Consider the following 13,324-nt stretch of genomic DNA (forward strand, 5'->3'; position numbering starts at 1 on the left):
CACGTGTCCAGTCTTCTCAGTGTTTTTCCCACAGTATCACATTGTTGGAACTGAGGCAGAAGCAAGGCAGAACAGATCCAGGGAGCCCTCTAATGCAACTGGGAAGTAGGCTAGGGGCGGGAGGCCTAGAGGACGGCTTGCTCAAGTCAACAAGGGCAGGTGCCTCCAGCCTCACTCCAGCAGACGGTCACGGTCACGTGGTGATTAATGTCCCCAGGCTAAAGGGAGCCTGTGTAATTAGAAACTATTGAGGCCGAACTGACGAGATCCCTGCCCCCCAGTTGTAGGGCCTCTTTGACAGAATTTCCCCCAATTGCTTCTTTCCTCTTCCATTGCTGCACCCACTCCTTCTATCTCCTGCTGGACCTCTTCTGAGGATTTAGAGGGGTTCCAGAGGGTCTCCTTCCCAAGCCCAGACTGGGGAGCCCTCCAGAGTGTATCCTAACACAGATGCAGCCTGGATGGGCCAGCGGGCTATGCTTGGGGCCTGATGCCCAAGTAAGCCTTCCTTTCCTGCCCTCAGCAGTCTAGCACTAGGAACTAATAGGTCATTAATTGACTCCCTCCGCCCCAGATTCCAAAGCCCATAGGAACAAGCAGTTGTTCAACCAGGAAAGAGCTATTTAAACTTACCTAAAACAGAGCACATTTATTAGTATAGGAATGCTCTTAGAGCTGCTTTAGAAGGCTGTGTTTCGCATTTGTTTCTTCCCATTTGTCCCCACTGATCACAGTTTGGCTAGTCGTCTCTCCAACATCACCCTGAAGAAACCCTCTCTCATCTATCCCTGATCTACATTAGCACTGATTTAGTCAGCAAATATTTACTGAGCACCTACTATGCACTAGCCACTCTACTAGCAGCCTCTGGACTAGTACCCTCCATTAACTCCTAGGGATATCTCCCCCATGCACTGAAAAACCATAGATACTGGAGTCCAGAGGTAGTGGGCCCAGCCTGGGGCAGGTCTTCAAACTCTAGGAGCCTAGGCAACAGACGTGCTGATGGGAATTGTTTTAAGAGTCAAAGGAATTTCAGAAGGTTCTCAAGGAAATAACTTTTAAATGTTGGCTATCAGGCCATTTTACAAGGGAGATTGCCACTTTGCCTAGCGTGGTTGCTCTGGGGTGTGGATGAACTGGTATGGGACTGCAGGACTGCTGCGGCAGCAGGGCATCCATCAGATGATCGCAGGGACGGAACAGGTCTCTGGGTTCAGATTGTCAAAGTCCTTGCTTCTATTACAGACAAGAAAACCTTTGATATGATGTGAAATGCTTTCCCAAGGAGGTTCTCCCCATCCCTCAGGAGCAGATCTCATGAGATTATTTCCAAGATTTTTCCCTACTCCGTAAGAAATATGAGGTCATCATCCATTTCCCAACACATGCCTCAACCAATCAGACACACACTCCCGCCCTGCCTAATAATTACTGCCTAAGGAAACTACAGACTAAGGAAATAGTAATTGATGGAAAAGAGAAAGCCTTTAGAATTGCAATAAAATACCTTTCTGTATTTAGTGGGTGTGGATGGATTTAGCAGAAGAAGCAATACAGCTGTTTCCTTCTTTGTTATATTGGGTGATGAGGCCCCTGGTCAATCAAAGCTATGTTTTCACATGGGTTCCATTCTGCATCATTGTAATAGGTCTCTTGCTCTGGAGATACCTTTCTTCAAGTTTATTCTAATGGTGCTAAGAAGTGGAAAGTAGAGGTGGAACAAGAGTGGGGATGAAAACCAAGGGCATAGTGTTGCCCGTGAGTTTGTTAGGTAATGCGCAATCAAAAGAAGTTCTCCAGCCCAGGTACAATTCAGAAAGAGTTTAATAAACAGCCGCTAAACATTGCACCAAAGCATTTGGAAACAATTTCTACAGAGAGGCAAAGGTCAGGCTTCCATTCTAAATTTCTTAAGACAATCATTAACAGCCCCACCCACCCCACCCCCCATCCCCACATATCCACAAGACTATACTCTTCTATTCATGAATTTACCTACAGATACAGTCTTAGAAAGAATGGGACTGGCATGCGTTATCCCAGCAATGGCAAGGAAGCAGGGGATGGGGGAAGGACAGATGAAAAGGCAGCCAGCAGCTAGTGATAGACCCCTTAGAAGCTTTGTTCAGGAGGTGGGCAGGGAGTCTCTGCTTGTGGTGCCATCTGTGGCTTTACATTAGGTTTCTGGACCACTCTGAGCTAGTGTAGGTATTCAGATCCAAAGTGGCTGGGGCTGCCATCTTAAACACTTGAGCTGTGATCATTAGAAGTGGTCTCCTTAGATGACATATTGTGACTCTCTAAAAACCTTTTAGGTGTCCAACCTAACTGCACTCAGGACCCAGTAGGCCCAGTAAGACTGTGCTGATTTCAGAGGTCAAGGTGGACCTAGAGTCTCAGTTCTGTCTTCATTTAGGCTGTTGGAAGAGGTGCATAATACTTCTTGATTACAGTTGTAAGGAGCCTTGGCAAGTCATTCAAACTTCAGGAATCAGTTTATCTACCTTACAAAAACTTCCCAGTTATGCCTGTGCCTTTTACTCACATTGAGATTAAGAATAAATGACATCAACTGGTTTCTAGATAATATATTATAAAATCGGTAATAAAGTTAATGATTTAATTGACTCAAAAATAGACTAGAGATATTTATATAGGTCTCCAATTCATCCCTTCTAGAATCAGCATCAACAGAGGACCAGAGATCCCTGACACAGTGGGAGCAAAGTTCCTGGGCCTGAGCTAGGGTCAGGGGTATGGCAGGTATGGAAGGAAGAATGTGACTTTTGCCTGCCAGTGGCCCTCTCTTTTCAGCCAGACATCAAACCCCAAATACAACCCCAGTGGCAAACATCTTACCCTTTCTAGTATTTGACTAATTGCCCTGGCAGGGAGGTGACTTTCCTATCTTGCCCATCTTTTAAAATCCTTGTGTAGGCATTTGATCTGGATTTTTCTTTCTATTTGTCCCTTTTTTTGTTTAAATAAAAAAATGCTTGGTCCTTTTTCCTGAAGAGTTACAGGTGGCAATGAGTCCGAATTTGGCAGTGCCTAGTTGGCTACAAGGGAGGCAAAGAGATTGAGGGCTGCGGGCTTTCCTGGAGGAGAGATACACCAAGGAGGGTTCTTTTCCTGACAGGCTGGACATGGCAGGGCACCAGCCACCTTGGTGCCAGGTTGGTCCAGTTAGCTCTATCTGTTTTGGACATACATGGTGGACAGTGGTGGGCCTCCATTGTCCCCACTAACCTCCAAGCCAAGAAAGGAGTTGGGGGCCGTACTCAGAGGTTCACACTGGCTCCTGCCTTTACCATCAGTACTTATGCCTAGTGGGTCCTGCTTTAGGCAGGGCAAGTGGCAGGCAGGACTCCATGGAAGAGCCCAGCCTGGCTCCCTAGTGAGTCAGCGTCATCTGATCTGGACAAGTCAACAATTCTCCTCAATCTGGACTTCTTGAACAGCCAAGGTTCCCACTCCAGGGAGTGGAGTATCCTGTTCTTTCTGCAATGGGCAGAGTGTAATAAAATACATGCGGTGCCCTCAGCTGGGGGAGATTGGCAGACTAAGATGTGCAACTGGACAAACGGCAGTGTTTGGCTCTGATGGGGGTACACTCAGCAATGTTAGAGGGACAATTATTTTTTCCTTGTTACTGTTTTTTCATTGCCATCCATAAATATATTTGAGAGTCACGCTTGGTGGGGGGTTAAAAAGAAGAATCCTGAAACACATGAAGGGGAGCCCCAGGGTTTGGGTGCCTGAATGCTTCATAGGGTATACAGTGCTCTGGTTGCTGGGCGGCCACCATTATCTACTGTTTGCGGATCATGCCCTTGATAGCTGACTCCCGGTTGACATATGTAGCCCAATAGACCAGATTGAATATGGCAAAGAGCACAGGAAAGATAATGCGGGAAATTTTGTCAACCTTGCTGACACTGTTGTAGGTCTTGGTCTCTGTGGGGGTTTCTGGCACATAGGTGGCCTTGGGTGAACCAATGACTGTTGGGGTTGAGGAGGCACTGGCAGCAGCAGCCTTGGAGATGGTGGAGAACTCAGTATCCTTGGCCAGGTTGATGGGATAGGTGGTCCCCACGATGTTGAAGGTCGTGCTGCTTTTCTTTGTCGGGGCTGCTGGTGTTTTCTTCTAGGGGTCAGAAAAAGAAGGGGAAAGGGGAGGAACAAAATAAAAGTGAGTTAATTCATCACACAGAGCACCGTCAGAGGTTTCAGGGAAGAGGAGTCATGAGGGAAGTTAAGAAACAGGAGCCATGAAGCCAATAGCACTGAGTAGCCAGGTTTGTGTCCAGGGATAATTGAAGATGAATTTGAAAACAGAAAAGTTGCATCACCCTGGCTTTACCATTTACTAGCTATGTGGCTTTGGCCAAATCATTTCTCCTCTTTGAGCTTTGCTTTCTTCATCTGTAAAATGAGGATTGAAATAATGGGCAGGGTTGCCAAGTGGATCAAATGAGAGAATGGCTATCAAAATCACTAGTCAACTGTGAAGTATTGGTCACATGTGGGGTCCTATATACCATGTGCTTTGATCCTCACAGCAACTCTATGAGGTATGTGGGTGAGATTACTCCCATTTCACAGATGAGAAAACTCAGCTTGAGACTGAGTGGCAGAGCCCAAACTAGCAACCTGGGCTCCTGACTTTTACCCAGGGCTGCACCGTGCTGCTTTCTACAGGCACGAGGCACTTTTTGGTTATCCGAGAAAAAACTCCACAATGCCGCGACCATCAAGGGGTACACCTCCTGTGAGGAAGAGAGCTCGGTGAGTCTATAAAGTCATTTTGTCTTAAAGACACAATAAAAGCTACGGAGTGTTGACATGCATCATTAGCAGAGCATTCCACCCTTCATGCACTGTAAATGTGTTCAGTAAGCTAGGGGGCATACCGGGGTTTTCCACCCTTGCAAGGCTGCAGGCAGGAGCCACAGCCTACCCATGGAACTCTGCAAATGGCTCCCTCTGATATAGAAGACAGTGGCAGCTGGGGGCTCACTACGGCACTGTCCTTGGACCTATTCTTCAGAGTTAAAAAAAATACCCAATGGGAAACACGCACACCTACACGTGCACCTGCCCATTGTTTTCATACATAGGCACCTGTGCATAAATGGACCTTCACTGGGGCTCCCTTCATGCAGAGGAGAGAAGAAGAGACAGCTCACCTGGATCAGAATAGAGATACAGGCTGAGGAACCGGGGAAGCCATGGGTATTTCAAATACGAGCAGGGTCACCCATGGTGGACAGGTTTCGGCAGAGGTTACAGACTAAGACAGACCAGGAAGGAAGGCCTGGCAAGCTACTTCTAAAAATTAGGCAGAAAAAACCCTGTGGATCACAACAGAATATTGTCTGATGTAGAGCTGGAAGATGACCCCCCCCACCCCAGGTTGGAAGGTACTCAAGATAGACAGTGGCCACAACAATGGACTCAAGCATACTAACAATTGTGAAGATGCCGCAAAACTGAGCAACGTTTTGTTCTGTTGTACATGGGCTCAGCATTTCTCAAGCTGAAAAAAACTAAAAAAAAAAAAAAAATTAAGTTGCAAGTTGCAATACTGAAGGATTCTATGGGAAAAATATTGAACCAAGCGGGAAGCATCAAAAGAACATGGAAGGAATACACAGAGTCACTGTACAAAAAAAGAATTGGTCGATGCTCAACCATTTCAAGAGGTAGCATATGATCAACAACTGATGATACAGAAGGAAGACATCCAAGCTGCACCGAAGGCACTGGTGAAAAACAACCCTCCAGGAACTGATGGAATACCAACTGAGATGTTTCAGCAAATGAATGCAATGCTGGAAGCGCTCATCATCTATGCCAAGAAATTTGGAAGACCGCTACCTGGCCAATTGACTGGAAGAGATCCATATTTGTGCCCATTCCAAAGAAAGGTGATCCAACAGAACGGAGAAATTACCGAACAATGTCATTAATATCACATGCAAGTAAAATTTTGCTGAAGATCATTCAAAAGCGGTTGCAGCAGTACATCGACAGGGAAATGCCAGAAATTCAAGAAGGATTTAGAAGAGGACGTGGAACCATGGATATCACTGCTGATGTCAGATGGATCTTGGCTGAAAGCAGAGAACACCAGAAAGATGTTTACCTGTGTTTTATTGACTATGCAAAGGCATTTAACTGTGTGGATCATAATAAATTATGGATAACGTTGTGAAGAATGGGAATTCCAGAACACTTATTTGTGCTCATGAAGAACCTGTACATAGACCAAGAGGCAATCGTTCAAAAAGAACAAGGGGATACTGCGTGGTTGAAAATCAGGAAAGGTGTGCATCAGGGTTGTATCCCTTCACCATACTTCAATCTGTATGCTGAGCAAATAATCTGAGAAGCTGGACTATATGAAGAAGAAAGGGGCATCAGGATTGGAGGAAGACTCATTAACAACCTGCAATATGCAGATGACACAGCCTTGCTTGCTGAAAGCGAAGAGGACTTGAAGCACTTACTGATGAAGATCAAAGACTACAGCCTTCAGTATGGATTACACCTCAACATAAAGAAAACAAAAATCCTCACAACTGAACCAATAAGCACCATCACAATAAACGGAGAAAAGATTGAAGTTGTCAAGGATTTCATTTTACTTGGATCCACAATCAATGCTCATGGAAGCAGCAGTCAAGAAATCAAATGACGTATTGCATTGGGCAAATCTGCTGCAAAAGACCTCTTCAAAGTGTTAAAAAGCAAAGATGTCACTTTGAGGACTAAGGTGGGCCTGACCCAAGCCATGGTATTTTCAATTGCTTCATATGCATGAGAAAGCTGGACAATGAATAAGGAAGACCAAAGAAGAATCGACACCTTTGAATTATGGTGTTGGCAAAGAATATAGAATATACCACAGACTGCCAGAAGTAGGAACAAATCTGTCTTGGAAGAAGTAGAGCCAGAATGCTCTTTAGAAGCGAGGATGGTGAGAATTCGTCTCAGGTACTTTGGACATGTTATCAGGAGGGACCAGTCCGTGGAGAATGACATCATGCTTGGCAAAGTGGAGGGTCAGTGATAAAGAGGAAGACCCTCAACGAGATGGATTGACACAGTGGCTGCAACAATGGGCTCAAACATAGCAACAGTTCTGAGGATGGCGCAGGACCGGGCAGTGTTTCATTCTGTTTTACATAGGGTCGCTATGAGTCAGAACTGACTTGATGGCACCTAAGAACAACAACATGGGGTCACCATGAGTCTGAGCTGACTCAATGGCAGCTAACAATAACAACAAATTTCATCCACCTCATGTTTTCTGTCTGGATGTTACTCTGCTTCCCAGTATCCCGTGCTTGGCCTCCTTTGCTCCCCCACTCCCTACTTGTTTCTTCCCTAGGATTCTCTACTCCTGCCTTCTCTTACTGACCCCTTTCTCCTAATCTCTTTCCATTTATTTTCTTCTTTACTTCTGAGTCCCCTGATTTTTTTCTTTTCTCCTTTAGACCTCCATGCCATTTACCACCCAGAGCCTAATACCAACTTTTGCCCCATATTTGCTGAATGGTCAGTGGTTGCTTCAGCTGAGAATCTGCCACAGATACCTTGACTTCACTACAATCCTGTTGGAGAAGCCATGATGACAGATGCTGGTCCCTTCCCTGCCTCTTGATGAGAGGAGATCTGAGGATGTTTAATGAATGCTAATTGGCAAAGTAGAGAGCTAGTGAGCTCCTGGTAGAAATAGTATCAGCCAGTGAAATCCAAGGTCTTGTTTGTCTATTAGTCACCACATTCCCACATTCCCTCTGTGCTAATGTCATGAGCAGCTGCTACTGACCTTGAAGGTCCAGCCTCTTCAAGCCACATCCATGCTGAGCTGGTCTCCTATGATGAGCTATAGCCAGCTTTTCCAGGCTGCTGTGCCACTATCAGGCCTCCTCCAAGTTAAGGTCAATGGCAGATGGTGCCCAAGGCCTGTGCTACTGGGCCAAGAACTACACTAGGTATTTAGGGATAAGTGGAAAAGTTAGAAGATGAGTCAGCTTCAGTCCCTGTCTTCCAGGAGCTCACAGTCTAGTAAAGGAGGCAGCCTCATGGAGAGATCATTGCCATAGAATGTGATGGGAGTTCTAACAAATACCTGCAGAGTGCTATGGGAGTTCAGAAGATGGGGGAACAAATTACCTGTAGGTGGTGGAAAAGGCAGCTCAGAGAAGGTGATGGGGCTTGTGAGCTGTGTCGCAAACCATGAGCAGGAGCTCATCACATGAAGAGGCAGCCAAGGCCAGTGCCCAAGCTGCAGGCACTGTTTGGGGATGAGGAGGAGTTTGCTGTGGCTGGATCACAGTGTGCAGGGCAAAGAATGACAGGCAGGGGCCCAATCTCAAAGAGCCTGGTCTGCCAGGCTCTCCTACCCTGCCTTTCTGCCCTGGCTCCAGGGTTTTTAGCTGAGGAAGAGGAGAGGGACCAATGAGGGGGTGTTGGTTTAAGTAAATGAACAGTCTGAATAAAAGGACATTTTAAAAACAATATCGTTCTTTCTCTTTGACAATTACAGTCACATTGCTACAAGTGGAAGGAGGACAGAACTCTAAGGCTTCTAAGAACCTTGTAAATGCTTTAAATACTACATGGGACTCATTTATAATTAGCAAATTCATTGTGTGAATAGAGTCCTGCTGCTAAATGACTTTGCTATTAAATAAAAGAGCACTTTACTTGTTTTCCTGCTTACTTATTAATTTCCTTAGTAATCTCTTTTTTCATGGGAAGACAAAAAAAAAGAAAGAAAAGCAAAAGAAAAAAGAAAATCTACCACTCTGACTTTGCTAGAATCTTTCACATACTTTCTCTCAGTTAGTCATCTCATAAGCTGGTTATGACCAAGTCTCCCAAACAATCATTCTGAACAGCAAACACTTTCTTTAGCTCTGTAGGCACTACGTGTTCCATAGGTGGGGGAGAAGCAGGAGTTACAGATGTTTTTTTAATAATAAAAGAGAATTACCTTTTAATTTCTCTCACCCTTTCCAACATGACACATTTTCACATTTTCATCAGTCACTACACTTTTTACTTAAATTTTCAAAGAAGAAACCCAACGCAAATGTTGTAGTGTTGAGAAGAAAGGAGCAAGAGGCAGAGAGTAATGGTTCATATCTCCCCAGCTCTACATCTAGTTTTCCAATACTTCTTTCTCCTTGCTCTGGAATTTGGTAGAGACTAGATGGATTTAACTTTGATCAAGTTGCAATTCTATTCCTACCTCTTTAGTCAAGTGTGTGGATGGATGTTTACTGAATGAAAAAATGACACCCCCCCCCATTGTAGATTCTTAGTGCAATTTCAGGTTTTGTTCATCCTGAGTCTTAAGCTTTCCTATACCCAGAGCATACTCTATAGTTCAGCCTGAGGTAATTCCCATACAAGAAAGCTGAACTTGACTCCCCCAAATTCCCCAAGCAGTCTGATCCCATGACAAGGATATCTTTCCTTCTGGAAAGCTGCCACCTGTGGGTTTTGAGAGGAGGCAATGAACACTTTTACAGACCAATGCATGCCCAACTCAAGAGTCTCTCCCCCAGACAGTACTTTTATCAACATTTCCAGCAGTGCTAATTAGAGGGCTCACTGGAGCCCCAAACACACTTGAGACTCAGAGCATATGCAGACATGGTCCAGTACCTCTGTGCCAACCCCATAGTCACCCAGCTTTCCTGAACCCCAGTTTTCAGGAGTGGGGCAAAGCAAAGGGGCATACGCTACGTGGGATTCAAAGATGAATCAGACACTTTGTTCACATGAAGGTTAATTAAAATAAGAGAACTATTAGCAACAATAAGCAACATCATGATAAATGGAGAAAAGATTGAAGTTGTCAAGGATTTCATTTTACTTGGATCCGCAATCAACACCCATGGAAGCAGCAGTCAAGAAATCAAAAGCTGCATTGCACTGGGCAAATCTGCTGCAAAAGACCTCTTTAAAGTGTTGAAAAGCAAAGATGTCACCTTGAGGACTACAGTGCACCTGACCCAAGCCATGATATTTTCAATCGCCTCATATGCATGCAAAAGACCGAAGAAGAATTGATGCCTTTGAATGGTGGTGTTGGTGAAGAATATTGAAATACCATGGAGTGCCAGAAGAACAAACAAATACGTCTTGGAAGAAGTACAGCCAAATGCTCCTTAGAAGCAAGGATAGCGAGATTACGTCTCATATACTTTGGACAGGTTATCAGGAGGGATCAGACCCTGGAGAAGGACGTCAAGCTTGGTAAAGAAGAGGGTCATTGAAAAAGAGGAAGACCCTCAATGAGATGGATTGACGCAGTGGCTGCAACAATGGGCTCAAGCATAACAACAATTGTTAGGATGGTGCAGGACCAGGCAATGTTTCGTTCTGTTGTACACGGGGTCACTATGAGTCAGAACCAATCTGACGGCACCTAACAAGAACAACAACATCTAAGGGAGAAAATGCAATAAACACTCAGAGAGGGATAAATAATAATCAGGGGAATTCAAAAGAGGATGGGGCATAATAGATTTGGAGAGGTCAGGTAAGAGAGAAAATGAGAGTAGAAGAAAATCATTTGTACCAGTTTCCTGTGAGGACAGGAAGTATCTACAGCATAAGTGGGGAGTTAACCTAGGGCCAGAGTACAGCTGAGGAGGAAAGAATGGGAAGGAGAGGTACAGAGTGAGTTCAGGCAAATCTCTGCCAATGGCTTCTGTCTTCTCCATGAGCTAGGTGAAGGGAAAAGTCAAGATTTAAGGTAAATTTTGTGGGAAATAGAAGGCAGAACTGGTATGTGACACACAGAAGGATTATAGGCACAAGTTGAGGGACCAGCAGAACTGAAGACAGTAAGCTCATAGATGTTCACAGCACATCAATGGCTCTGGGATTTTTTCAGAGAGAAGTAGAGGAGGCGGATGGAAGTGACTCTTGTGGTCAAGAGTGCTGGGGAGTGACCACAGTGATACACCACGGGGTCTAAGCCGGATAGAGACCGACAGAAAGCAGAGGGAATCATAGATTCAGAGAAAATGCAGAGGTTATTCCTTCATTTATTAAATATTTACTGAGTGTCTATTATGTGGCAGATACTGTGCTAGGTGCTGGAGAGACAGCAGTGAACAGAATAACGTGGACCTACCCTCAAGGAGCTTACATTCCAGGGAAGGGGGCATATAATCAACACGTAAGCATATGAAGACCTACAGCAATGTAATGCCAGGAGGTGATGAGTGTGACGGAGACACATAAAGCAAGGCGGGGCAGAGAATGATGGTGTTATTTTAGACAGAGTAGTCAGAGGTCTTTCTGAGAACGTGAGCAGAGGCCTGGATAAAATGAGCAAGCAAGTATGAGAAAATCTAACACCAAAATTTCTAGAGAAAGAGAACAGTAAGGACAGACCATCTCGGGTTACAATGCGAATGACTTGTTCAAGGATTATCAGAGAGACCACTGTGACCTGAGCGGAGTGAATGAAAAAAAAAACATCTTGCCAAAAAACGAAACAGAGATGGTAAGAGGTAACATCATGGATCTGGGGCCCAGATCTTAGAAGGCTTTGAGGACCATGGTAATGACTGTGGATTTTGATCTAAGTGTAGTGGGAAGCCATTAGAGTATTTTGAGAAAAATGTTTCTAATTTACAATTTAAAATGATCTTTCTGACTGTTGGGCAGAAGAAAAGAGGTCTGAATACTGAGCCCTGGGGGACTCCAACATTTAGAAGTCAGGAAGAAGACAAAGATAGTGCAAAGGAGAATACCAAAGAAGAAAAGAAAAAGCCGGAAATCCTGATATATGAGAAGCCAGGTGAAGAGCTGGAGCTTCAAAGGAGACTGCTTTAATATAAAAGAGTGGAAGAGTAATGGTCTGAAAGCCGCGTTGGGAATGAAGAGGATGTGAACTCCACTTCTGGAAAATGGAAGTCAGAGGATAAACAGCTTCCACCAACCAGGAAGGCAGTGGAAGGGACGTCTCAGCTGATAATCAGGTGTCAGCTAAGATAGGAAGGGGAGGGGTCATAAAGATAAGAAGTGAGAAAAGCATAAATAACTCCAGAGGAAACTGCAGCTTGGGCAGTGACCAAGGATGGCACGTAATGCCAGTAGAACATATGCCCTCGTGTGTCTGCAATACAATTGATTACGAGGCTCTTCTGATACTAGGTGACAGTTCCAAACATACTACTACTATTGGCTGACTTACTCTCATGGTCTTCCTAAAGAAACCCTAGACCAAGTATACAGGCAATGAGATTCGTTCATTTCTAACATCCTCACCAGTGGGGGAAACAGCAGCAGTGCCTGGCAATTGGGACAACTCGGACCGCATTTAATAGAGCTGGTCATAACTTAATTACAGTTTATGATGTCCAATGGGTCATCCAAGCGAAGAACAAAGACAGGAATTGGGGTGTTTGTAAATAATGTAAAATAGTTGTAAAAGTACCATATATGAAATGAACATGGATAAGAAACAATGATGTTAGTAAGATGAGCAAGATGAAGAAAAATAGCGGTATGGCAAGATGAGGTGAGCGTCAATGATGAAGCAGCTGACGTGAGGTAAAGGAGTAGGTAAGGACTGAAAGCAACAGAAAGGAATGAGGAGGGCCCTCCCCCTGCAAGGGAAGCTGAAGAAGTATTTCCTCAGGAAACAGCCAGGTGGTAAATAAGGTAAAAAAAAAAAAAAAAAAAAAAAAAGGAAAAAAATGGAGACGGAGCACTTCGGTTTTCTCTTCCCTGTGACACTCAGCACTTGGTCTTGTGCAGTACTCAGTAGGTCTACGTATATATAACCTTACTGCTCTCCTTAGACTGTCACTCCTGAGTGCTGGGGCCATGTGGTGTTGAGCTCTGCATCCCACAGATATCCCAGACAGGCCTGCTGTTTGTTTTTCTTTCCATCAGTTCACCAGTTATAGAGTATGTTGTCGGGGCATTTATGCCTACGGTAGAATAGGGTGGGAGGATCATTAGTTGTTGAGTAAAACCTAACCCTACATTGAATGTTTTCAGCTCACAGGGACAATACCAAGGGGTGACTCAATTTACAGGAACGCTCCATAGATTTAAAAGCAGTAATAAGAAACTAAACTTTTCCAAGCTATGGACGGAATTGAGCATTTTCTCCAATAGAAAATAAAATATTATTCTAGAGCAAGATGGTAGGATTTTCTCATTTGAAAATAAGAAAAAGAGTCTAAGAATGACTGTTTCCAAAATTTAGGTAAGAATTTATAAATATTTTAAAAGCAATTCTAAAAATAAGTATCTTCTTTTTAAATGTACAGAT

General features: G+C 44.3%; 1 protein-coding gene across 1 annotated transcript in view; it reads right to left on the minus strand.

Annotated features, from left to right (window-relative positions):
- Positions 1–2,738: 2,738 nt before the first annotated feature.
- Positions 2,739–13,324, minus strand: part of GABRA3 (gamma-aminobutyric acid type A receptor subunit alpha3) — a 165,447-nt gene continuing 154,861 nt past the window's right edge. Inside the window, exon 9 of the mRNA XM_004390044.2 lies at positions 2,739–4,150. Within this exon, the coding sequence (XP_004390101.1) occupies positions 3,815–4,150 (336 nt within the window). The 3' untranslated portion in view covers positions 2,739–3,814. The remainder of the gene's footprint in view (positions 4,151–13,324) is intronic.

The sequence above is a fragment of the Trichechus manatus genome, unplaced genomic scaffold, assembly GCF_000243295.1.
Source record: "Trichechus manatus latirostris isolate Lorelei unplaced genomic scaffold, TriManLat1.0 scaffold00279, whole genome shotgun sequence".
NCBI lineage: Eukaryota > Metazoa > Chordata > Mammalia > Sirenia > Trichechidae > Trichechus > Trichechus manatus.